Here is a 27,964-nt window from a genome sequence, read left to right as displayed (position 1 = left end):
GTGCATGTGTTGTACAGCCATTATTGCACAATCTAGGAGTTCGATTCCAAGCAGTTTGTTCAGAAGAATGGTGGTCCACACAGCATGGTTGTGTTCTTGTACATTTTACATCTAGTTAACACTGGAGCCAGGAGTTTTGGCCAATAGGTTGAATGTGCCAGCAGAAATGTGCATGCCGGGGAAAAAAAAAAATTTTATTTGAAGGGGGAGGGTGCCAATTAATTAATGAGTACTCACAGTATCAACACTGTTGTTTTTGAAAATAGTGAGGGAAAAAAAGGTCTTGGAAATGTACAAGGTCTTTCAAACAACCATTTAAAAATGTTTCACTAAAGAGACCTTACCCTATACATGTTATACGTGCTTAAAGCTTGTTATTAATTAAAAAATCATTGAACTACATTCAAGGCCAACTCAAGGGGTTCTTCAGAAATGTTTCAGTTTCAACCTGGCAACCAAACCAAGGCTTCAGCCACTGCTTTAACCTCTGGTCAACAAGAAAATTGAGAACAAAAAAACAAAACAAAAAACATCCCAAATCTGGGAAAAATAGGTTGGTCCACACAGTTCATACAAATTTCAAAACAGCAAAAAAACAATTGAATTTGGACATGGAATTCATGTGCCCTAGAAAATCTGAAATTGATATGATATTCTAGCAACTTTAAGGCCTGCTTTGTGAACAGGGAACATTACAATTGATAAAGGCAAAATCACAATGACAAAAGTGGGATCTTGAGTCACAGTGCTGTTGGACTCCTGCAAGGCTCTGGTCCATTCGGTTCCCCGCAGTCCAAGTCCGAGGAAAAACTCATACCTCTGAGTGAAGACAGGAGAATAGTACACTGTAGTGTTGCCGCTCGGACACTTCACAGGACGATGGTCTTCGAAGGCCACGCAGGTCAGCCGCCCATCGCTTCTGCTCAAGTGCCTTTTTCCACACAGGTGATAACAAATGCAAAAAATAAAAAATAAAAATAAAAAAGGTGACAGAAAAAAAAGTGCCCACCGTTTTTTTTTTGTTGTTTTTTTTATACATGTGACATTGAAGAGAGAACATTAAAAAAAGGTTCAAAGGTCAAGGTCTTTGAGAAAACGGCCTGGTGGAGGGGGTGGGGGAAATGGTGGGACCAGGGGGAAATGCGCAAGGGCCCTCTAGGCCGTACCGCTGGCTGAGTAGGAGAACTGGGGGAAGTGGGGCCTCCTGTCGCTGTCAAATGACTCCATGTTCTCATCTGGGAAGAGAGACGGAGGGAGAGTGAGAGAGAAACAGCAGAGAGGACAGACAGGAACATCAAGGGGGAAAAAATAGAAAGAGTGAGTGAAGCTCTGAAGCATTTGTCATCACTAAAGCCAGCACACCGTGATTCATGAAATGTTCCTTGTGTTAAAAAAAAGAAACAATTTTCAAAGGAGCTTCAAAACAGGTGCTAATAAGAAAGTGGGGGCAACATTGGCTCAGGAGGTAAGAGGCAGTCGTCTGGCAGTCTGGTTATCGAAATGTCCCTGAGCAAGACACCTAACCCTCACGAGCTGATTGGTGCCTTGCATGACAGCCAATCGCCGATGGTGTGTGTGTGTGTGTGTGTGTGTATGAATGGGTGAATGAGAGGCATCAATTGTACAGCACTTTGGATAAAGGCACTATTGTAAATGGCTTCCATTTATGTCTGCTATTTATATTTACCATTTATGACAACACAGTGGTTAGAATTTACTGTAAATACTGCACTGTGGTACTTAATTCCAGACCAAAGTAATGTTACACAAGTCTTCCACTAGGAGGGGTAGTTCCTCATGGGAGTCCTATCCTATCTTTCTCAAACCAAATCAACTGATGTATACACTCAGTGAGCACTTTATTAGGTATTTACTCAACTTATTATTTTTGCAGCTTTAACCTACCCTGTTTGACGTGTTGTGTGTTCAGAGATGGTCTTCTGCACACCACTGTTGTAATGTGTTGTTATTTGCGTTACTGTCACCTTCCTGTCAGCTTTGACCAGTCTGGCCCTTCTCCTCTGACCTCATTAACAATGCATTTTTGCCCACAGAACTCCTGCTCATTGGACGTTATTTTTCTCTGCAAACTCTAGAGACTGTTGTGCATGAAAATCCCAGGAGATCAGCCGTTTCTGAGATACTCAAACCACCCTTGCCTGGCACCAACAATTCCACGGTCAAAGTCACTTAGATCAGACATTTGGTCTGAAAACCATCTGAACCTCTAGACCATATCTGCATGCTTGTATGCATTTAGTTGCTGCCACATGATTAGCTGATGAAATACTTGCATTAACAAACTGGTGTACAGGTCTACCTAAAAGTGCTCAGTAAGTGTATAATCAAATACAAAAATCTGCAACTTTACCCATGATCATGCAAAAAACAGGGATTATTGCAGAGGCAGGATACCTTGTCCTGGGGGGGTGATAGTGATGGTTTGTCCCGTGAACTCTTCATCGAAATACCGAGTATCCGTTTCTGAGGTGACCTGGGGCGTGAATGGCGGGTCAAGCTGAAGGAAAAAGAATACACTCCTGTCAATCACCCAGCTCCCTGAAAGGGACTGAAATATTCCAGAGCAGGAGATATAAAAAGCAGGTAGGCATCGGGAAACTGACAGACTGTCAGGGCTTAATTACTTCATTCAAGCCATTGTTCAGGTGGGAACTTTTATTGGCGTCAAGCAACCAGTCCTGGATCAGTTCCCAAAAAGTGCAATCCCAGCCTTCTGGTTGGGTTGGCTCTATTGCACCAGGTAAGATTGATCAAGCTCAGAAAAGTATTTGAATCCAAAACGATTACGTAATTGACCCAAGTCTGCAACCAACTATTCAATTTCCAGGACCGGGACACCAAGACCAGTAGTAGACACCACTGCTCCAAGACCTCATAGGTAAGCCAGCCTGGTGTTCAACAGAGTAGGGTTTGTCTTATATCTATATATACACAACACAAAACTGTGGCCACTTTATTAGGCATTTACAGGCAAAGTCTAGAGACTTCTCACTGTACGTGAGAATTCCAGGATACTCCAGTACTTTCTGAGATACTCAAACCACCCCACCCGGCACCAAAAATCATTCCACGGTCAAAGTCAGTCACTTAGAGTAGACCACATTTCTTCTGCATTCTCATGAGATATTTGCATTAACAAGCTTGTGTACAGCTTTTCCTAATAAAGTGGTTTTTATAGAGTGTATTTGTTAAAATGGCATCACTTAGACATGCTTGCAGGTACTTGTGTGTTTAATAGCTTCTACATTGTTGCCTGCATTGGTTACTGTGAAAACAAAACATACTGCACTACATAATCAAGTCCTCAAGAGGGCGACATCTGATGTGCTTGCCAGATCCGGCTGGCAGTGCCTGCTTATGCCTTTACCTTCTTCTCATATACGTCCTGCCATTCGATGCCCGCAAAGAACTTGTGCTGCATGATTTCCTTGGCATCATCTGGACCCCCACCTAACCTGGAGGGAGTGAGGGAGGCATATATTGCATTTTAATTCCATATTTGAAAATGTCTACATTTTAATAAAGGATGGGTCTCACAAAATGTATTTGGCTTTCTACAAGGGTGTCCAATCATATCCAAAAAAGGCCAGTGTGTGTGTAAATGGTAAATGTCTGCATTTATATAGTGCCTTTATCCAAAGCGCTGTAAATAAGAAAGGACTCCACCAAATCCTACAATTCCTCTGATTGGTTAACTCACCCACCAATCGGGGGCATGAGCACTCACCGCTGCTTGGGGTCTTTCTTGAGCAGCCCGGAGAGCAGGGACTTGCCCTCGGGGCCAAGGGTTCGAGGGAAACGGATGTCTTCCATGAGGATGAGCTCAAACAGTTTCTCGTGGTCCTGGTTATAGAACGGAAGGCGGCCACACATCATCTCGTACATGACCACGCCCAACCCCCACCAGTCTACCGCCCTTCCATAGTCGTTGTCCTCCAGCACCTGCAAGAGTAATGGCAAAGACTTTACAAGAGAAAGACGGCAACCCCAACTATCAGCTCCTATTCCACTCTAGCCTAACCAACAAGAGGCCTGGAAGTACCATGCGCATGCATTGTTGCGCAAGTCTACTGTTGCTCACTGAGGAAAGCCAGAGAAAGCATTCAATTTCAAGACACTGAGCACGTGCCACGGTGAACTACTGCAAGATAAATTGCATTTTCCTCTGTATTAACGCTATATTTCGCCAAAATAAACCTTCCATTTCGTACCTAACAATCTAGGCTATGCAATGTCTCAATAAGGTCTCAAGAAATATGGCTCAACAGCTCATCGTAAGAAACTTTCATATAGGGACCCATTGCAAAAACAGAGATCTGCATATGCAGATTTAAGCAACGTAGCCTCTGGGTTGGACCTCTCAATTGTTGCCCTCTGTTATCGTTGTATGAGACTGTATCTCCAGGGAGGTGAGGTGAATCATCTATCCGTTTAATCTCAAAACCCCTCCAAAATGACCCCCCCCCCTTCTGTCTAAATACCTCCAAGCTTTTATGTTTGACAGCAACACCCAACACAAACTACATGCAATTCAGCGGCTGTGTAACACTCATACATGGCAGCACGTCTGACACAGGAAGCTACCCAAAAGCCGAAATGGAAGGCTACAAGTCGGCAGTGATTTCCACTGACTGTTCAAAACGCTCAGGTATCTGATACAAAGCGCTAATGACTTTCAGTCGCATTACTAATCACTATCCATGCTATTATTGTATACCTCTGGTGCCAAATACTCGGGCGTCCCACAGAAGGTCTTCATGGTGGCTCCGTCCTTGATGCCTTCCTTACAGAGGCCGAAGTCCGTGATCTTGATGTGCCCGTCCTTGTCCAGCATGAGGTTTTCCAGCTGCCGGAGGGGTATAGATCTCACGTCATTTCAGCTGTCACTCAGAGACCCACCCTGACTTCCTGCCTGATGTGCCTCGTATTCATGGTTTGTACCTACAGTGCAGTCCGGATGCATTTGGGCAGTTGGTACAATTTCTGTTCTTTTGGCTCTGTAGTCCAGCACATTGCATTTGAAATTTAAAAATAAATGTTATCCTAAATTGCAGGCTGTCTCCATTCATTTGAGGTTATTTACATCTATATCAGGTGTAGGAATCACATCCCTTTTTATTCATATTCCCCCCCTCCATTGTAGGGGACCAAAAGTAATTTTGGACGGTTGGCTTCTCCGCTGTTCATGAATAGTCGGGTGTATTCAATTGCTTCCTTGGAGGAGGTATAAGAAAGTTCAGTATCTAGTCTTGATTCTAGGCTTTGGATAGCCTTTGGTGTCTGTTATTGGGGCCAGCCAGGGCTGGGCTGGGCTGGTGTGTTTTTTAATTTTTTAAATATTTTTTAAAATATTTTTTATGGTACAATTTTCAATCACTATGGCAACAGGATATACTATTTGAAAGCATTGAAATGGTAACCGATTTTAAGATGCCATCGCTTTAGCGACAACAGTACCTTCTTTTGTGGGCGGCAAAACAAGCGTGGGAGGGACCTCTTTGGAAATCCACATACGACAAGAAATATGGTAATGCCAGTGTCCTTTACACAGCAATAAAAAATAACTGAGAAACCTCGATAGAATGTCCATTGTTTACTTAGAATTTCTCTGGAGGAATTATAATTGTTGTCCTTGTAGACAGGAATGCTATTATCTATATTTTGTATAGGCGTCTGGAACACAGTGAGCTCACAGACGATCTTCTCTGACCAGTCACTGCAGTTGCATTATAGGCATTCTCCCCATCTGTGCACAAATCAACTACAGTATAACTTCAGTCCAGAACAGAGTACGTGCATGTTGATGTGAGGACTCAAAAGCATTTTAGCTTATGACATTACGTTTCCAACAGTGCATAGTTTGTTAGGCTTGCATGAAACAGCACAGAATTTTCTCACCTGCTAATTTTCACCTTTCACCTAATGAAACTAGCATTTTCAATACGCATGAGTTCTTGTGATTTTATGCCAAAAAGTTTTTGTTGTATTTTGCGATGCCAAAGTCTAAATAGAGGACTTCCTTTGGAGGACTTCCAAGGAATCTCTGACCTGAGTGAATATTTCTGAGGAAGACCGTAAAAATACCTTTGAGTCCAAAATAGAGGCATTTTCAGTGACGTGACCTCATTTTATATACAGTATTTAGATGTAGGGTGAGCATCTAAATACTTTCACAAAATATTTTATTATTATTCAGTAAGTTTATATATAAGGAGCCAGCCTGCTTTTGAATAATAAATAGCATGTGAAATTGTGGCATGTATTTGACTTGTTAATGGGGGTTGGGCATTTGACAAAAACTCCCATCAATGGACCTAAATGAATAGATTAGGATACGAGATGTTATTATTGTCATTATTGTACTTAGTTTGTATGATCTTCTTGAGAAAAGGAGAGGGAGAGGTAGGGGGAGGGTGACAGGTGGAGAAGTGCAAACACCTTTTTTCAGGATAAGAAGTTTAGTAACACAATATTTTACACCTCCTAAGACCCATAATATCATTTAGTTTCCACATGTCCTTTTGAAGTCTCCAAATGTCCTTTTTTGAAAAACTGCCTTGACATAGCCTGGAGGAAACAATGCATAATACATTTTCTTTGTGATCTTGTCATCAAATTTGAAACAGAATTATAATTCTCATAATTATAATTTCTCATAAATCCACAAAAAACTGTCTAAAAGCATGTTTTCACTTTGTCACTATGGGTTATTGAGTGTAGTTTAATGGGCAAAAATGTCAATTGATCCATTTAAAATTTTATCTACAATGCAATAAAGTGTGCAAAAAGTGAAGGTGTCTGAATACTTGCTGAAGCCAGAGTACATATCTGGGGTCTGACTGGCGATTTATCTCCAGGAGGGACAGGCCTTGCCTACTCACCTTTAGGTCCCTGTACACCACGTTCTTCTCCGAATGGAGGTAATCCAATGCCGAAACTATTTCTGCCCCATAGAAGCGCGCCCGCTCCTCAGAAAAGATGCGATCCCGGGACAGGTGGAAGAACAGCTGAAATCGGAGGGAGGCGGAGGGAGGTTAAAGTTCACCTAAGGCTGTTCTCGTGGAAACTATCTGCACCTTGCTATACAGTTTCGGTTTGGCTTGCACCACTACTTGGAGTTTACAATTTTGTGTAATTTGTGTGCCAAATTAACCAAAGTTAAGTCATTGACCAATTTTTATATGTCCAACCATACACTTTTCCTTAGCTTAACTTCTCTATCAGAACCACCTATGGTATCATAAAGCAGGTGGTGTGGTGTTGGGTGGTGCTGGAGGAGGCAAAATGGCCGACCTGTGAGCAACTGTTCCCTAGCAATTTCCCAGACTCACCTCCCCACCATTGGCATACTCCATGACGAAGCACAGCCGGTCATGCGTCTGGAAGGAATATTTCAAACCCTAGCAGTGGAGAAAAAACTTCAATACATTTTGCACCAACATGAAAAATTATCCTTGGCCTATAACTGGATCCTCATTTCAATGGACCTTGTACATTTGTATATTCTTCTGTAGTCTAGTTCTGTGTCCCAATTCTTTGTTGATAGATAAGATCAGACAGTACTGCTGTCTATAATGGCCTACGCTGGCAATCCGGGAAGAGTTTGTAATACAACCTCACAAGCAGATCTAATCCAGAAACAGAAACTCGGCAGCTGAAGCCAATCAAATATACAGTGGGCTCAAGAATTATTGGCACCCCTCACCAGCAATGCACAAACAAGGCTTTAAAAAAAAAAAAAAAAAGAATAATATAATTATAGAGAAAGGTAATACACCAACATGTGCCAAATACTGTACTTTATTAATGTTTCAATGGAAACAAACAAAATCATAACAATCATTTAATAAAAAATAAATGTCAACAAAATCAAGGTTTCAGAATTATTGGCACCCTTCACCTAGTACTTAGTGCAACCACCTCTGGCAAGGATAACCGCATGGAGTCTCTTCCTGTAATTTTTGACAAGATTTAGGAACACATTTGGAGGGATTTTGGACCATTCTTCTTTGCATATCCATTCAAGATCCTTCACGTTCTTGGGTTTGTGCTTATCAACTGACCTCTTCAACTCAGCCCACAGGTTTTCGATTGGATTGAGGTCTGGTGACTGAGATGGCCATTGCAGAACGTTGATTTTGTTGTCACAGAACCATTTCTGTGTGGATCTTGAGGTGTGTTTTGGGTCATTGTCTTGTTGGAAAGTCCACCTACGACCAAGTCCCAGACTTCTGGCAGAGGGAACCAGATTTTCAGCCAAAATTGCCTGATACTTGCTGGAATTCATTATGCCATCAATCCTAACCAGTGCCCCTGGACCTCTGGAATTAAAACAGCCCCAAAACATGACTGACCCACCACCATATTTCACTGTGGGTATGAGGTGCTTCTCCTTGTATGCATCTCTGTTCATACGCCAATCATACCGATGCTGTATCTGACCAAAACGTTCAATTTTGGTCTCATCTGACCAGAGAACCTTGTTTCAGTCATAATGTAAATGACGTTTGGCAAACTCCAAGCGCTTTCTTCTGTGTCTTGTGGTCAGAAAAGGCTTTCTTCTGGCAACCCTTCCAATGAGGCTGTGGTTATGGAGGTGGCGTCTGATGGTGCTTTTTGAAACCTGGTGACCCCAAGGTGCCACCAAGGCCTGCAATTCTTTCACCGTGATCCTTGGGGATTTTGTTGCTTCTCTCACCATCTCCTCAGTATCCTGGGGGGCAAGATGCAGTTGCGTCCTCTACCCATGAGATTTTCAACAGTTTTTATAATTGCTCCGACAGTGCTCAGTGGTATATTCAATCGTTTGTGAATTTTCTTGTAGCCATTACCACGTTTATGAAGGTCTACGACCATCTGCCTCTTTTGAACTGCCAATTCTTTTGTTTTCTTCATGGTGTTGGATGACAAAGGGATATTGCATGTGTTACCTCATTTTTATACCCTAGTGAAACAGGAAGTGATGTAATCACTCAATACAGTTCCTTAACACATAGATAAACTTAAATAAGTGGAATTTAATACCTGGTTTAATTTTGGTAGGTGTTATTTACAATAATATTTAAGGGTGCCAATAATTGTGAAACATTGATTTGGAGGAAATTGATTTTTAATTATTATTTTTTTAAATCAAATGATTTTTGTTGGTTCCATTGAAACATTAATATAGCACAGTATTTATCACATGTTGGTATTTCGAGTTTGTCTATAAATATATTGTTTAGAATGAGTATTGTTTGTTCATTTTCTGTAAGGGGTGCCAATAATTTGAGCCCACTGTACATTCCTCTTAAACAGTAGCAATACTCTCCAAATGCAAGTAACAGTGGCAATATTCTGAAGCATAACAATTCTCACAAACTTTAACACTACTCTCTTCAATGTAGCAAAGAGGGAGAGAAATAGGAAACTAATTTTGTGGTACAGTTCTCAGGCAACTGATAGCCCTGAATGTCATCATAACAAATAGACAAGACAGCATTGTTCCAATGGTACAATTACACATTATTTGTAGTTCCCTATCATCTATCCCTGCCATTGGCCCTGCCATCTATTTGCATAACTGTCTACAGTTCACAGTCCACATTCTCTTAAAACATGGCCTACAACTCATTCATAATGATTCTTGGTAGTGGTGGGTGAGTGAAGAAACTCTGTGGTGCTCGGTTATCCACAGTTATCATGGAAATAGTGACTCACTCACTTGAGCCATTCAGAGTGTTTCTATGGCTAGAACTTTGGATAGGCTCATGCAAGAGAGCTCAGAGGGATTCATTTAGGGCTTAATGAATCTTCAGTCTCCTGGCCCAGGCGGTTGCGGTCACGATGACCGAACTCACCGTCAAGAACGGGTGCTTGGAGTTCTGCAGCACTCGGTTTTCCGTAAGCGTGTGTGCCACTTCATCCTGTTCATAAACAGTTCATAAAGAGGGTTCATAAACAGTTCATAAAGAGGGTCTCGGTGTCATCCACACTACACACCAAGGTCGAATAAGACAAAGAAACACGCAATGACCCACAGTCAACTTGGACAGTCTACGGGAAGGCAGTACTTACTTTAGCCACAATCACTTCCTTTTTGAGGATTTTCATGGCGTAGTATCGGCCGGTGGCCTTCTCCTTGACCAGGATGACCTTCCCGAACGTGCCTTTCCCGAGAAGCTTGAGGTATTCAAAGTCGTGCATAGTCTGGAGGCGGGATGGGGTGGTGGGGAAAGGGGAGACAGGACATCAGGCTGCACTTGACACCCGCTACACCCAACCATTTTGGGCACGGATATGCCTAAACGTTGCCTAGACTGCAATGGACCGGCCGAGAGCTTGACCTTTGACCTCCTGACGCATGAAAGAATGTGAAAACATCCACAAATGGAGACAGCCAATGGAGCTGTCCGTGTTCACAGGCACGTGTGCTGGAAAAGGGTCAGAGGGGAGATAGAATCTGGACAGGTACTTTTGGTGAGAAGGTTCAGGGATCATAACTGGGTCAAATATATAATTGTTTTGGATTCAAATACCACGCTTTACTGAGCTTGTCTGATGCACTGGAACCTATGGAATACTCTCTTGGCTGGTCCAACTGCATCATGCAAGATCAACTGAGCACAGAAAAGTATTTCAATTCAAAGCAATTGACCCCTGTCAGGGATTGAAAAGTGGAATAGAACTGACCGGAAGAGAAGAACTGAGGAAAGAAAATGGGGAGGAAGAAGGGATGGGAGGGGAGTAAAGGAGGGGACTGAAGAAAGGAGACGGGGAGAGGAGAGTAGGGGGGGAACGTAGTGAGGGACTCACCACTTTGAGTCGGGGCTTGGTCAGGTACATCTCCATGTCCATGGGGTCCGGAGAGGAGTCCATCATCTCCTCCTCCTGCTTCTGCAGGCTGTCCGCCACGGCCTGGATGGCTTTCGTCCATTCCTCCCTGAAAGAGAGAAAGAGGGAAAGAAGGAAGGAGAGAAAGAAAGAGGGAAGGAAAGAAAGAAAAAAGAAAAACATTGATTTGCACCTTTAACTGTTATTGTCTCCAGCTGGGTATTTTTTTAATTTATTTTTTTAATAGTACTTGAGGGCAGGAAGGAATCATCATCCTGAACCAAGAGCGGTTCCAAGACACCTGGAGACACAGCAGACTGCAGCTTTCCAGGAGCAGTCCGGGTCTAACATGCTACTTACATACAGAGTCACACAAGAATGTATGTGTTAAGCAACGGTGTGATGGTCAGGAGAATTTACGTGTTAGTAACTGGGTGATTGTGTGTGTGTGTGTGTGTGAGTGTGTGAGTGTGTGTGTGTTAGTAAATGCGTCATGGTGAGGAGAGTACATTTTAATAACTGTGTGGCGGTGTGGTGCGTCAGTCTGGACACTCGCCTCTCCTCAGGCGTTTCCACGTGGAAGGTGCGCTCGATCACCGTGGTCCACTGCAGGCAGCGGATGATGAAGGTGCTCGGCTTCGGCCTCTCGGTCTTCATCAGCTGACATTCTGACCACAGAGGGCAGACCATGGTCATGATTATTTCACCCCCGGGCTGTTCCCACGGCTGCTACGATGTCCGACAGAACAAGCACGTGCATGGAGATACGGGCCGGCTTACGTGCGACGGAGAAGTTGTTCAGAGGCGTCTCCAGCTGGTCCACGTCTTGCGGCCGCTCCTTGTAGCCGATGAACGTACCGTCGCTCTTCAGCAAGAAATACCGCGGCCTCCAGGTCTTGATGTACTCTCCTGCAGGAAAGGGTTTGGTCCGTACTTTTAACATTACAGAATTTCTGCAACCAGACATTGTGGGCTCAGTCCTCAGTCCTGCAGACTTCAGAAAAGCTATTTCATATGCTTTCATTATGCTCAACTAAAATTTCCTTTATAAACATGTTTTACCTCAGAAAATGCATAGCTAAAATAAAAAGTATATAAAATTTTGAGAGTGGTTTTGGACTAGTGGGTGCACAATGAAGTCTGATGACATATATAAATGCTGCGGGAAATCAATGTAGACACAAACCCAACAACTGGTATAAGCCACCGCCTATGCAAAGGAAAAAATCTGTGTCATTTTATGCAAGCCTATGTATTTGTACACGTATGCAACGGTGAAATAGACTAAAATAGAATTTCTCTGGAGGAATTATCAAGTAAACAATTGGCATTCTATCAATGTTTCTCCGAGTTGGCATATATTTGGAATTATAAACTATGATGGATTTGGTTTGCTGGACCCTCGACATGAAAAGGCCGTCTGTGGATTCCCAAAATGCAGAGAAGGTGAGGCCACCCTCGCTTGAGGCCACCCCACATTACAAAATAAAGAACTGTTGTCGCTAAAGCAATGGCATCATAAAATAGTTTAAATAGATAGAACTGTGAGTTTTAACGCTTTCAAAATGTATATGCTGCGACCATATTGATTTAAAATTGCACCGTGAAAAAAGAAATAAAGAATACGGGCTGGTGCAATTTAATGGGTTAAAGAATTTAAAATTTCAACAGTCTTGCATCTCTGAAAGTTTAAGTTTAGTCAAAATTTCCACAAGTTTACATCATTACAGTTGCTCAATTCAGTAATCACATTTTCAGACCAGTAGAGTCAATGGATTTAAATAGCTCTAATTCCATTTAAGTTCTTGTTCTCTGAAAGAAATTGCTCATCATGTGCCTGACTGTCTACACAACTGTGTTGCAACACTGTTCACCATCCCAGATTGGCTGGCTGCATCAGGGAGAGCCAGGTCAAACCGAACCTGTTAGATAAGTACTCTAGCTGTGCCATACTTAATTCAGCAGCATATAACAGAGCACAAGATGATTCCCCTCTCAGTATTTATCGAGTGAGTGAATAATTTCATAACCCACACCAGACCTGGGTCAATCGTTTTAGATTCAAATACTTCTCTACACTTTACTGAGCTTGTCTGGTGTATTGGAACCTATGTAATACTCCTGAAGAGCAAGCCAACCTTCTGGTTCAGGAAAGATCAATCATAGAAAAGTATTTGAATCCGAAACAATTACGTATTTGACCAGCAACTATAGGCAGACTACCAAGGCAAATTTGGATCATAAAACCTAGTTTTTTTGACTTTATCGACAAATGCAAGGAAATGACTGTGCCTATAAAGACATACCATGTTGCATATGTATTAACAGTGTATTAACATTAACTTAATAAACATTCATAGTTACCACAGATATGATTTTACCTGGACTACATGAAATGAAATGAACCACAACTGCTACTGAGAGAGTACTAATGAGTGAACCAAGTACTGCTTATTCTGTTGAATTGCCTTTTTAATTCTTTGCTGAGGAGAGGTACTGGATGAATAAATGATGAAATATAAACACGTGTCCTAGATACATATAAATATAAACACATATAAGAGTTCCATCTATCCATCTAGATAGATACAATGAGACCTCAACAGACTTCAAGGGGGCCAATGTTTGGAGTGCTCAAGGCGGCAGAAATGTACAAAACCTCAACAGCAATGTCCCTTTCCAAATATTACACGGTTACTCACACACATCCACAGTAGTTTGACAACTACTTTATACCAAAGTACATCAACCATGTATATCGGAGAGAAAAGTCTCTTCCAGCATGCCAGTATTCTTGGTCGCCATGTCAACATTGGAAAAACAGTGAAACAATGTTTTCAAAATCATGTTGACACTGCGGCCCGAGAATACAGCCAGGTTTTGGCCGAGACTTCGCTGTGCGGGCATGCCTCATGACCCCATCCTTCCTCTTTCCTTCATTTCTTCCTTCCACTTTTTATTCTCACCACTTCTACTTTTTATTTAATTTTTTTTTTACCAAACATTCACCTCTTCCTCTCTTGCCTTCTGTCCGGACCAAAACAGAGAGGAAGCCCGAGTGGGGTGATGGGGATACATCCAAAACTAAGGTCCTACTCAACTTAGTTCTGACTCAACTTAGTTCAACTTAGTTAGTCTCACCCTGTTACAATTGGGCTCTCTAGGTCCCGCCATTGGATTGGATAAATAAATGGAGGGGTCACCCAACTCAGCTGATACATGTGGCGAGTCCCTTGGCTGCTATGTATTGCACAAGTGAAAAGGTCTAACACTTTCCCCCTGCAAAGACACAGTATAGATTTGAGAACATGGATGAATAAGTTCTATAATAATATGTTCTTCCTTGTCCTCCGCATGCAATGCATATTCCTGTGCTTTTCCAGGCAAGCCCATGTCCTGGTCTCACAGGTAGAGTCTGGGGATCAGAACACCCTGCCCTAAGGAGTCACTCACACAGTCAGATACTAAAGTCATGATCTCCCCGTTTGTATGTTAGTGTTATCCGTTTACCTTTATGTTCTGTGTGACTAATTTGTTTGCTTAACTGGGCGCTATTCCGTATGCCATTGTCCCCTCGTCTGTATGCTATGGTCTTGCTCTGCTTAGCCCCTTGGTGATATTCATGCTTATTGAAGAGTGATGTATTCATGTGGCCTGTTATATTGAAGAGTGATGTATTCGTGTGGCCTGTTATATTGAAGAGTGATGTATTCATGTGGCCTGTTATATTGAAGAGTGATGTATTCGTGTGGCCTGTTATAGTGAAGAGTGATGTATTCGTGTGGCCTGTTATATTGAAGAGTGATGTATTCCTGTGGCCTGTTATATTGAAGAGTGATGTATTCGTGTGGCCTGTTATAGTGAAGAGTGATGTGTTTTTGTCACCCATTATGTTAGTTGTATATTTGATTGTCGTGCTCTTTAAACCGTCCAAAGCTTGCCCTGGGTCATCACAGGAAGCTCAATTTTTGGGACACGGTCACACTAAAGAGGTAAAAGGAGGGGCGTGAACCTGGTAAGCTACAACAAACACCTGGTGTTTTCTGGGGGCTGGGGGAGGCAGAGTTGAATCAAAACTTGAATCAAAACCACACCTGTAGTAAAGACTAAGTCAACATCAACCGAGGAAAAAGAGCAACAGCATCAGGCTGCAATGTTCTAAATGTTGAGCACGAGGAGTCACATCGGCACTTACGGTAATGCACGGGGTAAAAACATTCGACAAATTCGATAGCTGGTTGGTCGCGGAGCTGCTATGAAACGACAGGCCAAAATGGTCCCTTGCACTGGGCGTGGTTTGAAAGGTTTTTTGTAAGCCACGAGCGAGAAAGAAGCTGTTGTTTCTGATAATGAACAAGAACATTCTACAAAACAGGAAGCGATGCACCAGACAGCCTGGCCAACCGCCAGATAAGATCAAAAACAAAACTCTGCACAGCACTCGCGACTGGAAACTGACAAGACTGCGCAGGACCATTCACACTAGGAGGGGGGGAGGACATTAGATTAGATTACCTGATGACAATCGCGTTTAAAAGTTTCTTGAAAATAACAAATTTTACCGCGAAGCGATGCCCAGCCTGTTGCTGAACACTCGTTCACTTGAGCAAAAGGTCTTCCGGGTCTCGGGAAAACAGAAGGGAGCGGAAAAGAAAGCAAGTGGGATGGACGAGAAGCAACGAAAGATGCAGAAACCAGGGTAGGCAGAGAGGAGAGAGAGAAAAACCTGACAGAAGAGAAACAGCGATGCTATCTTTGCCGCGCATGTTCTAGGTGGAAAAACGGCTTGAGGAAAGCCGACCAAGTGAAAATGCTGATAAAGTTAAGTAATGCAATATATTAAAAGCGTAAATTCAATGAAGAAAAGCATGTTTGCACGCGTACGCATTCTCCCGAAACGTATTTATGAAAAGCACATACAGTAGAGACACTTTAACAATGGCATGTGTGCAAACACGCACAAAAAGATACCCATGCACAGAAGACTGCTGCCATCCACAAGAAGGGAAGGTTTCATTAAAGCATCTTGACGCCTCGCTCACACGAAGACACAAAGACAAAACGATGCGACCCGACTTGCAAAAGCATTGCTGGCATTGCCATTTCCAATTATTTGAGCAGGGGTGCAAGGGACGGTGTAAGCTGGTTTTTGTCCAGACCAATTGCCTAGGATTAGATTCCAAAACAGCTAGTGATTTGCCAACACTGCTCTACTTACACGACCATCGTGAAACATTTTCACCAAGGATATGTGCGCAGTCTTCAGCTATAGCCACAAAGTAAAAGATTGAGCCTATTTAATAGAGAACAAGTTAGCACAAAATCCTGAAGTAGAGTAAGAGGATAACTTTGAGACTGCTTTATTACGCAAACACTTCTGAGACTTCACTCATCAAAATGATGATACATTACACTCATCCTCAATCACACACCCGTATAGATGGGCAGTGCACTGAAGTAACACAGCTAGCCCCGGAGTGCAACACTCGAGAGTAAAACCTGCAACTTGCTGACAGCAGAGCACCCCCACAACCATTCTAACCAGGCCAACTAAACACATTGCAGATTCAAAGACACCACACCGATACAGTAGCAGATATGAAGAGGATGTGGCCACACAGCAACAGGCTGCTTTTATATTAAGAATCAATTTCCTTCTCCACTTTGGTAGCATGTTTCATGCAGAAATTTTCTTTTCGATATACGCCAGTAACGCCACCCTGCATTCAGTTCAGCTACACCCAGCCTCCTCCCTTAATCTGGACCAAGGCCAGCGGAGGTAGCATCCCTGTTGATGTAGTGGCTTTCTTGGTCCGAGAAAGAGTCATTTAAATGCACCAGGTTGAAGCGATGAGGGAGGCCATTCTGAAATGCACTGCACCCATTCAATAGATTTTTTACAATGCCCTTGCAAAAAAATCTTTATATTGACATGTTTTTAGGAATTTCTGATTTCATATTTCATTACCCTATCATGGCCTGTCACTGCAGACTTTGTACACTTCTCTAGCCTTAATAGGAAAATAAAACCGTGAGAAGTCTTATTTCCTCTTCCTGTTGACTCATCCTTCTGTGGTATTGGTATTAAAAAAAAAAAAAATGAAAAAATGAAAAAAAAAAAAAAAGGCTTACAATGCATTTCTAGGATTACTACAGAACTACAGCACAGTACCTCACTCCAGGGAAATTCTTTTGACTAATGAAAGGTGTTTTTCGACAAACAACGTCATACAACCATAAGTTTTTGTTTTTTTCCCCCACATGATCTTAATTTAGGCCAAAATATGAAAAGTATTTTTACAGCCTAACCTCTCCTCTGAATGTTATTTGGTGCCATTGAGGACAACCCCAACATTCAAAAGAGGCTACACAAATACAGACAAAAAGAAAAAAAATTCAGTTGAAACTATACAAAATAACTAAAATCCCACCGCCTTCACTTCTCGGCTTTCATTAGTGAATCAGAAGCATCAGTGAATCAGAAACTAAGATGTTCTCCATTTCTTTTCAGATGAGCAAAATCAGAACTAAATTGTCCCTTTACATAATCCTCTGTAAAATTCCGATGGGACAGGCAGGGGAAAAAGCAAAACAAAAAACAAATTCAACTGCCCCTGGTCGATTAAGAGCAATTTCCCACAGATGATGTCACCGCTACAAAAGCCTCACAATCGCGTGTGGCCCAGCCACGTGGTAGCTAAAACAAAGCGCGCCGCATTCCGAGTTTCCAGACTCACTGACGGTGTCCATCTGAATAACTGAACTTGGATGACCCTGGGGCACCACAGCGCTGGTTGTGTTTTGGGGTGCAGGGCAGCAAATCGTTCCTCTGCCCTTCCCCAAAATACTCAAACGTGGGTAGCATCAAATTTAGCAGGATTGTGTGGAGTCTGTTAGTGAGCACCAGCAAAATACCCAAAAAAAGGAGGCAGCAAGTCTATGTCAACCTGGTTGGACCAAATAGCTAGACCGCTGCGATGTATATGTAAGCTCAAAACATCTCTGAAAGAGCTCCTGGCTAGCCATTAGAAGGCCTTAGCTCTGCCCACCTATATTACTAACGAACACAAAATAATGAATAAACAAATCAAAAACAAATCATAGCTAATTAAGCAAAACATATGGTACTATGTAAAGTAAATTAATGATCAATAATAAAATAAAATGAAAATAAGAGTACTGTTTCACAATTCCCCCAACCCTACTGGTTATGCTCCAAATGGAATTTCCCCATTGGATCCCCTCTAGAAAATACCTATTTGAGGGGTGTCTTGGTGGCGCAGCCTGCAGAGCACTAACCGCATGCTCATTGTGAGCCGCGACGTCAACGGTTCAAATCCGACCTTCTGACAATTTGTCGCATGTCTTTCCCTCTCTCTCGCCCCCATTCTTCCTGTCTCTATATACTGTCCAATAAAGCTGAAAATATAGATTATATAGATAAATATAGAAAATATATAAAAATATCTTAAAAAAAAAAAAAAAAAAAAAAATACCCATTTGGTTTCCCCTACTCTATTATCGCAGTGGAACCGAAAACGTAGAGTTAAAACAAATGTTCAAGTTTCACGGAAATAGTCTGTTTATAATATGGAGCATTTCCAATGTTAACAGGCCTAATCTAACACCTCAATAACGTAATGGTGAATAAACACAATAAATGCATGTTATAAACAATTCGGCAACTTCCCCATGTCGTTTAAACACCCAGAAGCAAATAGCAGCACCACGCCCACAAAATAAAAAGATGTGCGTGTTTGAGGAAAATATCCCTCGTCATGGCACTAGCCCGTTTACCGTTCTGAGCTCAGCCTTCTTTTAGCGGTCTGACTTAGTACTCTCAAGCAAAAAAGAGAGAAGAGATTGCATGCAAAGCTGCTCAAAGCCAACAGGTATTCAAAGTATGCCACCGTGCATAAAAATGGCAAAATTCCAGATGAGGCCCTGCTTTGTATTTGAACAGCACTCAGGTGCTGCTGAATAACATACAATTAAACCCTGGGAAACTATTTGGTTGGCCATGTAAAGTGTTTATACATTAACCAGAACAGTGTGTATGAAAACGTGACTATTGGACAGCTTTTGTCCAATAAATTTCAGTCCTTGGTGGAGTAGACTGCCTAAGGTAGACTGCCTAAGTCTATGACATCTGTCAAATGTATCTAATGCAAATATATCTAATGCATCTCAGTCAATAGTGTACCTTTGCAGGACAAGGGCCCATTTATGTGGATTGTGGGTGTATATTTGCCGTCATTGTTTGTCATCTGGTCATGACTGTGACTGTAACAACAGCTTTTTCTATGCTGCGAGATACAGGAGCAGAGCTCAGCACAGGCGGCAGTCAGAGGTCAGCAGAGGACCTGCTGTATTCTGTTGAAGGAACAACACTGGGGTCAAAGGGAAGCAGGTGCTGGTTGAAAACTAACAGTCTGGTCCCAGCTGACACTAAACCTCCATACCGAAGGCTTGCCCAAGAGGGCCAAAGTCAAGCAAGTTTTCCAGGTGTCTTTCAATAGCAAAAATTGAAACTTTGAAAAAAAAAAAAAAAAAACTTTGTTAGTGTTATAAATAAACACTAAATACATGTGTGAAGTTTTATACAAAAATACTGCTTAGATGTAGTCGTATCTAAATGTAGTCGTATCTGCTTGGAGCCCATTCACTGTGGAATCTTTGAAGCTCAATATCTCAAAACTCTCAGAATGCAGATAGAACCTTCTCATTCTCAGCTCACAAACTCTCAAGGCTAAAAACTGGTTAAACAGAACAGAAGTTAGATGGCTGAAATGCCAGCTGATCCATAGCTTACCTCAAGCAGCCATCCATGGCTGTGCCTTACAGTCTCATGGACGACTGTTAAGACGTCATAAGACGTCATGAGAGTCACAAGCAAAGCAAGACATCGCCAGCTCATTAAAAAGTTAAGCCATATCCTAAATACTAGTACAATAATGTCAAAGCAGTAAAGGTTTGGCTAAAGAAGTAGGGATCCCGGCAGACCAGAACCTGGCTTAATACAGTGCTTTTGACCCGGTAGACAGTAGATGAGAACAAATGAATATTCTGTTCTGATCAACATTGTAAATACATTTGAATATAAATATAAGGTCATAACGTTTACCTCGTTTGTGAAGCCATCCCTCCTTCACGATCACCACTTCGCTCATGGCGGCCCTCGGGGGGGCTCCACAGGGGTCTAAAAGCGAGATGAGACAGTCCGGTCCTGCGGCCTTTCACTCCAACCGGGGCGGAAGCTGAGGTCACCGGCTGGGGTTTTTCGAGACGAAAGAGGAGAGAAAAAAACAAGGGCTAAAAATTTACGTGGGTTTCTGTGAAACATTTCCCTGTGCCCACTCGAACGTCCGCTGCGTCCGGACGCTAACCCAGGTGACCCCCGGAGTTTGGGGCAGTTAGTCCGACACAACAGAGAGGCTACTAACAGGCCAAGGCACAACAGGAGAGTACATACTAGAATCTTCTCTGCAGACACCTGCTTGGAATACACCCTCCCTAATTGCAGTGGAGCTTCCTATGAAATAGATTCCTACATAAAACCCCAAAAACTCTCGTCACCCACCAAAACCAGTTCCGTCCCCCGCGCTCCATGACGTGAGGCGGCGAAGGGATTTGGCTGCTTATTAGCAGTTGGAACTTGCTCGGGAAAATCACTCCATGCGCTCCCTGTCCTGTTGTTTATGATAACCCCTTTTCCTCATTTGCGACGGCCGCAGGCACGCGCGGGAAGGAACACGTCCGTCAGCTATCGACAGGTTCCAAATTATCCACACGCACAGCAGACCCCTGCGTTTAATGATTTTCTAATTTGACCGGACATAGCATTTTTTTTTTGTTTTTTTTGCGCAACTCTTTCTGTCAGATGCGTCAAAGGGGGCAAAAGGTTAAAAAAAACGACACCTGCAAGCCTGGTGAAAATTATCCGCAACTTTTTCAGGGAACCAAAGTTCTGACAAGTCTAGCAAGCTCCATCTTGTACGACAGTATCGTTTCAAAAAATAAAAACTTTATTTCATCACCACTATATTTTACCTGAATTGAATAAAGCCGTTAGAATATATTGTTTGGCCATTTCCAACAGGGCGGTTGTACTGTACAGTGGACCACACAGCAACAGACTGAGGAGATGTCGTTTGCTGCCTCGGAGACACACGTGAGGTCTTACTGGTCTGCACTGCAGGCAGGTGGGCCTGCCGCATTATGCTGGGTGGGGTAGAACATGGTGTTCCTGCCTCTCAGACAGTCTACAGACACCCTGCTGCAGCAGAAGGCTGGCTTTCTGGGATTCACTCCCTGAACCAAACTCGCATCCAATGCCAGGGATTACAGACCGCTGGTGTATAGCGCACACTCTACCGCATATACGTACACACTGACGCAGAGATGCATCCTCACATGCACACGAACACACCCTGTATTATACACACACTCATTCCCTCTAGCTCTCGCACTGAAATTGACATGCATATTTTCATGCACCTAAACACAAATATGTTTTGTGTTTAGGTGCAGACACACACTGAAACATTCATCCTTTCATATGCGCAAAAACACCCTGTATTATACACTCATTCTCTCTCTCTCACCCTCACACACACACTGAAATATTCATCCTGTCATATGCACAAAAACACCCTGTCTTATACACACTCCTTGTCTTTCTTTCTTTTTCTTTCTCTCTCTCACACACACACACACACACACTCTCTCACACACACACACACACACACACACACGCGCACACACACACGCGCACACACACACGCGCACACACACGCGCAAACGCACTGAAACGGACATGCATCCATTACTATACGCATAAACACCCTGTATTATACCCTCATTCTCTCTCACACTCACACACTGAAACAGACATGCATCATTCATATACACATAAACACCCTGTATTATACACTCATTCTCTCTCTCACTCTCTCTCTCACACACACACACACACACACACACACACAGCCTTGCCCTCCCCTGCCAACAGCCGCAGCAGGGCTTGGAGGGAGAGAGGCTGGGAGGCAGCCAGCCCTGGCCTGGCGGGGATGTGATGAACCCAGCGCCCTCACAGGGGGTCACGTGTCCCCCCCGCCTGGATGGTTCAGCATTCGGGCCCTGGCTCCAGGCGTCCACCCTACTCCCCGCCTGCCAGCCTCAGACGGAGGGAAAACCATCGCAGTCTGGGCGGAGGCGAAGGACGCTGCCACGTGCGATCTGACAACATCTGCTACGGCGTCTGCTACACTCACTATGGTACGGATATGCAGCACTTGCTAAATGGTGACAGTACAGCATTTATATGGCACTATATATCCAAAGCTTTTACAGTTGATGCCTCAATCTCTCTCTCTCTCGCTCACTCTCACTTGCTCTCTCGCTCACTCTCTCACATTCTCTTGCTCACTCACTCACACTCTCACTGACACTCTCGCTCACTCTCACGCGAGACTGACATGTAAGGCACCAAATTGCTCATGCAGACACTTCGGCACACTCAGGGCGGGGAGTAAACGTCATGCAAATGGATTAAGAAGTTGCACGCTGGGCAATATACTCCGATGAAAAGCAAGTCAGCTTCGTGATACGGAAAACCCAGGGTTAAAGCTGAATTTAAGTTGCTACCCTCTTACTCTTGCTTCGATGTACACCCCCAGGTGTCTTTCACATCGAAGCGGTGGCAGGAAAAAGGCAGCTTTTCCTGGAGAGTGAATGGATACAGAATTGAATCTAGTGTGCCTTTAACCCTAGCTTTTACTCTTAGCTAAAGACAGTAATCCTGGTTTACTGCAGGAAAGAAATCCCTTCTGGCCAGTCGGAAAGGACTGGATAAATGACAATCTAATCAACTGACAGTTTAGTTGCTGCATGCCATATCAACAGCAACACAGTCAACAACTATTAGAGGAGGGGGAAGTAAACAGCATCCATCAGCTCCTGAAAAATGATTTGCCAGAATGCAAATGTAAAGCCTACCCTTGAAACCTGGTCCTGTGGCTGCTGAGTGGCTTATCCTATTAAGGCACCAGACCTGAGTCAAACACATAATCATTTTGGATTCAAATGTTTCTACGCTTTACTGAGCTCGCCTGGCGTATTGGAACCTATGAAATACTCCCAAAAAGTGCAAACCTTCTGGTCCTCTCAGTTGGCTCAATTGCACCAGGCAAGATAAATCGAGTACTTTGAACCAAGGACTTGAATCAAAAACAATTACTTATTTAATTCTACTTACCAGTTACCCCAGCTAGTCAATCAAGTGCCCCCAACCTGCTTGCCCAAGCTGTGGGAAGAGCCTTCCTCTGACTCACTTCATTTCAAACTCGGCTTGCCAACAGCAGTACTAAAAAGCAGAAGCGACTTGACACAAGACTGCATACACTTGTCTGTGCTCCTCCTGAATTGACAGTGGAGGCTGCAGAGATGAATATGACTGGGCAAATGGAAAAGCATTAAAAAAATGGTCCAAAGCAAATAAATAAATAAATAAAACGTAGCCCAACGAAATAGCACATAATCTGTTCCATTTGTGCTGAAATTGACACAGGGGATAACGGTGGAATTATACGAGTACAAAGTTGATGCGTCATCATAAACAAAAACAAGCACGGAATGGCAGGTCCATCCTCTGAAATGAACCAGGACTCAGCTAAGCACCACTACTAATTACAGCTTTTTAGTGTGTTGTTTGTTTTAATGCCCGGTAACTTAGCAACTGCCATCCCCTTGGTTTCGAACAGACCACCATGCAGGAGAAGGAACATTTTTGAGTCTAGCCTGAGGGGTGTGTGTTTGGGTGGGTGGGGTTAAAGGAATTACTTAGGTTAGATTTTTGGGTCGTTTAAGTTCATGGTCTTCCCTTTTAAACTCTGCGATGCAAGGCAAGTCCCTTAAAGAAGCGCTCCTGTCAAAATCTATCATACTGGTGCCAGAAATGTGCATTTGATGTACATACATCTTCTTTAGCTCAAAAGACTATGTGCTGTTCGGCGATGTACTTTGTCAGGGTGCACTACTCTTGGCCTTGTGAATGATGAATGTTTCCCTGTGGCCAACTGCTTCAGCTGATGGCTTCCCTGTCTCCTCCCACTGCCTTATAATGCTGCTCAGATCGTTTTCAGTTCTGGGTGTCTGTCGTAAGCAGAGGCTTCTGATCTGGTTGACCACTTGTTCGCATTCTTTTTTCTTTCCATCTGTCACCAACCTCTGTATTTTTTTTATCCCCAATTTGAAGCAGCTACACAGTCCATTCTCTTTCCTGTCACTTTCCCCATCGGTTTGTATACTCCCTAATAATTGTCTAATTTGATAAATAATAATTGTTATTGACACTTTTATCCAAAGTGATTTACAGTTGATTAGACTAAACAGGAGACAATCCCCTGCAGGCTTATGGGCCTTTCTCAAGGGCCCAACAGCTGTGCGGATCTTATCATGGTTACACTGGGGCTTGGACCACCAACCTTCCGGGTCCCAGTCATGGACCTTAGCCACTAGGCTACAGACCACCCTACCTCACCTTTCGGTGAGAATAGCATGGTTCCGTATAGCCAACGCTGGCCAGTAGCAGGTGCTCGCCACGAGCGAGAGACGAGGCGGGGCTTGTGCTTCCCCAATGAAACCACAGCCAGTAAATGCTTCACAGTGTGTCACCCAACACAGTCCACAATCTACACTGCCTAGGCCCTGCCCTTTTAGAATGAGAATAAATACCCTACAGCAGATTTGGATTAAAGTGTTAATTTTAGTGTGGATGGGATGACCTTAATGACCTGCATCCCACCAATTGCTTGGGATTTATATAAATGAACTCCGTTCAAAGGAAAACCAGTGAGGGAGGGAAATGAATTCGATTTGACATTTTAAAATATCTGAGCTTTTATCTTTCTGTATGTTCAAACTATTCTAATAACCAAATATCTACACATTTCACACAGGATGACTGATTAGTTATTTTGTTACATAAAGTTACAGTTACACGAGAAGAGTCATGAGTCAGCAGACCCTTTTCAAGGTATTCAAGGTTTAACCACAGGACTTGAGCACTGTGGGAACCTCCATTTCCAACTGCCTAATAATGCAACCCAACCTCAACACACCACCACTGAGAAAAAGTTCTACTAGCTTTCCACTGATTCTGCATGTACCTATATGGAAAAAAGGCCCATTCACACCTTATCCAAAATGTCAGGAAGTAACTGTTGGATGGGTATCTGTACCTTTCGAACAGTGCAAGCAATACAAGAGCCCTGATTGTGCAACTTTGGAATAGGCAAGTATATTTATTGTGGTACCAACTTGAAATGCAGACTCCCTGGTTACAAATGAGTGCAAATCCACCTCCCAAAAAAATCTTACTCTTGGAGTAGCATTCCTTGTCTGTCATCTCCAAAAATAATTCACATAGCATATGTCCAAAAGCTTTAGCCCAAAGTTTTAAAAAGAATTTAATAAAAATGGCATGCCTCTATTAAGAGCTCGTATAAACTCACACACATCATTACGACCCTTCGACATAAAAACATAATGCAGTTCCATAAATTCAAGTCTGAAAATGAAAATGTGGCGAGCATGTTGTAAAAATTGGAACCTGTAGTAAATGGTTAGGTTAAACATTGTAAAATGTAGAGAAGTTATTTTGACAGCTGCAGTATTTTTCTGTATGGTCAGTACGGTCATTCAAATAAATGACTTATTTGAAATTTAAGCCTCAAATCATCTTTTTTTAAGACTGAAAATTACAGCAGTGCACCTGTAGAAACAGAGGCACTACATTAGATGCAATTTTCAGTGCGCTCACATGCCTTTGAAAATGATATACAGTGTGATAACAACATACTGGTAACTATCAAAGCAACATCAATTTACTGGAGAATGCAACAAACTGACTTTGGTTAATTCTTTTTAAAATGGTTAAACACTAAATATTTACGTTCTACGCCACCCCTGTGAATGTTCAACTACTGATTAAAAAAATAATAATAAAAAATAAAATAAAAATAATAAACTGTTGATGTTTAAACTCAGCTACGTACAATTATGATTATTCCGTATGAAATTAGATTTTCACTTCTGGGATACAGGGTACTCTATAATGCGGAGATCCGAATATAGCTTACAGTTTCAGATATGATTAAAGCATGCTTAAGGTAATGTCACATTTTTATTCTCCAAGTAGTATGCAGTCATAATCGCTCATAATCCCAATGTGGTTTCCAGAGAATTTACCATTTTCATTTTTAAATAGTTAGGCATTTGCTACTTGAACAACACATTAGATGTTACAATTGTGTTACACTATTCGACATAGGCTACCCGATGTGAGAGCAGTGCATATTTCAAGAATGTATGTCGTTTTTTAAACGTATTGCCAATACGCTTCCACTAATGTCAGGCCTCCATAATAACCCAATACACAAGAGAACCACATCGTTCGCGGGGGACGCTCCATTTATCACAACCAGTGATGTTCCGAAGCTAATTTACTCATTACACAATTAGCCTATATTTATAAAATTCAACTCTTTCTGGAACTTGAATTTGTCATTCTTGTGTCAGTAATTAATTGATTAATATTCAATTGGGGAAATTATCGAAATGTTTAGGCTACTTGTAAAAAAGAAAGAACGAAAGAAACATTTGTCTTAATCCATGATTGTACAGGAAACACTGTAGTTATTTACCTTAACGGGAGTTCAGCAAATACAGACAAACAACTTGTTTAAAATTGTTTCAAGCGAAGCTGCAATGCGCACTCCATCCTGGTACGCTTTGGTCGACTGTCCATATTATCAATTTCCTCTAACAGTTACCAGCCCAAGAACAGTAGCCTACATCCGAAAGCATCAAAGCGTTTTTATCGCACAGCAGTCAAAAACGTCGTCGAAACTTCGTTTAGCGTTTAAGTTTTGAAGTGCAGTAGCGATCGGTTTACTGCAGCCAAAACACATTGCCACGCATTGTAAAAAATGTATTTCAAGGGCCTGTAAATGTGGTTTGAACAGTACTTTTCCTCAAGATCTCAAGTAATAGAGAAGTTCGATCAGTTTAAGGGACACGTGCAATCCTCCTAGGCAACTTTACGAAATAAATTAAATACTAACCTAAAGAACATTATGAAAGGGCAGAAAATTGATACGACTCAACTACAATATAGATAAAATGACTACTAAAAGTCTTCTAAGCTTCAAAGCCTTGCTAAACTAAACAGGTATCCGTAGAGCAAAAAGTGTATGTGCTCAGTCAAATAGGTCAAAGACGAAATAACAAAAAACCTCGAAACAAATTACTCTATGACCTATCGCAATATTCACATATTTTTCTCGTATTTTGTTCGTTTTTCAGTGGGTTCTGGGCCTAGCCACGGGAGAGGATAGCTGCATCCCATTGACTACAATAGAACCTACCTTCGGTAGTATCTGCAGTCGGGCTTTGACAAAACAAGGGAAACAAAAGTACAAATGTTTACCTGGCCCAATGTTTCAGAAGTGACTCCCGGCCATTATCAAGGCAACCTTTTGCGATGTATTAGGCTGATAAATCTTTGTAGATTCCTCGTAAAAATCTTCTAATGTACCTACTCTTAGTTCTCTTGCCGTTCTTTCACTATATCTCCCAAGCTTTCTGTCTGTACTGCTCCTGTGTCACACTGCTTTCTCCGGGGTCCTAAAACCGACGGTTCAAAGAACTTAAACCTCACTTTTGCAACTCAGACCTTTGGCGTGCAACGCAACATACATAGAGTAACAAACACCGACTGTTGCTAATATTTCCAGTGGGCTACACCGTACAACAAACCGTTTACTGTCGGGATTTTTGTTTATTTATTTATTTATTTTTTATTTTATTTTTTTACCACCTATACAAAGCTAACGAGCGTGCAATTATTGCTTCTGTATGTATGTTCCAGTCAATTCGCACAAAATGTGTTTCAAATACGTTCTAATTTTACATTTGTTTTTAAAAACGAATTCTCTAACCGCAATCTTTTTTTCTCCAAATGATGCTTGTTCACCGGGCGTGTAGCCCTGAATTAAGGATTCCCTTTGTGTGTAATAAATGCAGATTTGAGGAAACGAATAATGTTCATAGCAATCTAAAATGAAGACAG

At 42.4% G+C, this 27,964-nt stretch overlaps 1 protein-coding gene across 1 annotated transcript; it reads right to left on the bottom strand.

Moving 5' to 3' along the window:
• Positions 1 to 27,488, bottom strand: LOC133128462 (RAC-alpha serine/threonine-protein kinase-like). Its single transcript, XM_061241994.1, has 14 exons — positions 27,323 to 27,488; positions 19,958 to 20,103; positions 11,614 to 11,742; positions 11,386 to 11,501; positions 10,816 to 10,938; positions 10,078 to 10,209; positions 9,861 to 9,926; positions 7,353 to 7,421; positions 6,903 to 7,028; positions 4,739 to 4,867; positions 3,749 to 3,963; positions 3,389 to 3,476; positions 2,416 to 2,518; positions 1 to 1,235 (listed from the first exon to the last, which is right to left on the bottom strand). The coding sequence occupies exons 2-14, from the start codon at positions 20,001 to 20,003 to the stop codon at positions 1,156 to 1,158; spliced, it is 1,422 nt and encodes a 473-aa protein (XP_061097978.1). The 5' UTR covers positions 20,004 to 20,103; positions 27,323 to 27,488; the 3' UTR covers positions 1 to 1,155.
• Positions 27,489 to 27,964: the final 476 nt, after the last annotated feature.

The sequence above is a fragment of the Conger conger genome, chromosome 5, assembly GCF_963514075.1.
Source record: "Conger conger chromosome 5, fConCon1.1, whole genome shotgun sequence".
NCBI classification, from domain to species: domain Eukaryota; kingdom Metazoa; phylum Chordata; class Actinopteri; order Anguilliformes; family Congridae; genus Conger; species Conger conger.
The sequence above is the reverse complement of the archived record's forward strand: the minus strand, read 5'-3'. Positions and strand labels throughout refer to the sequence as shown.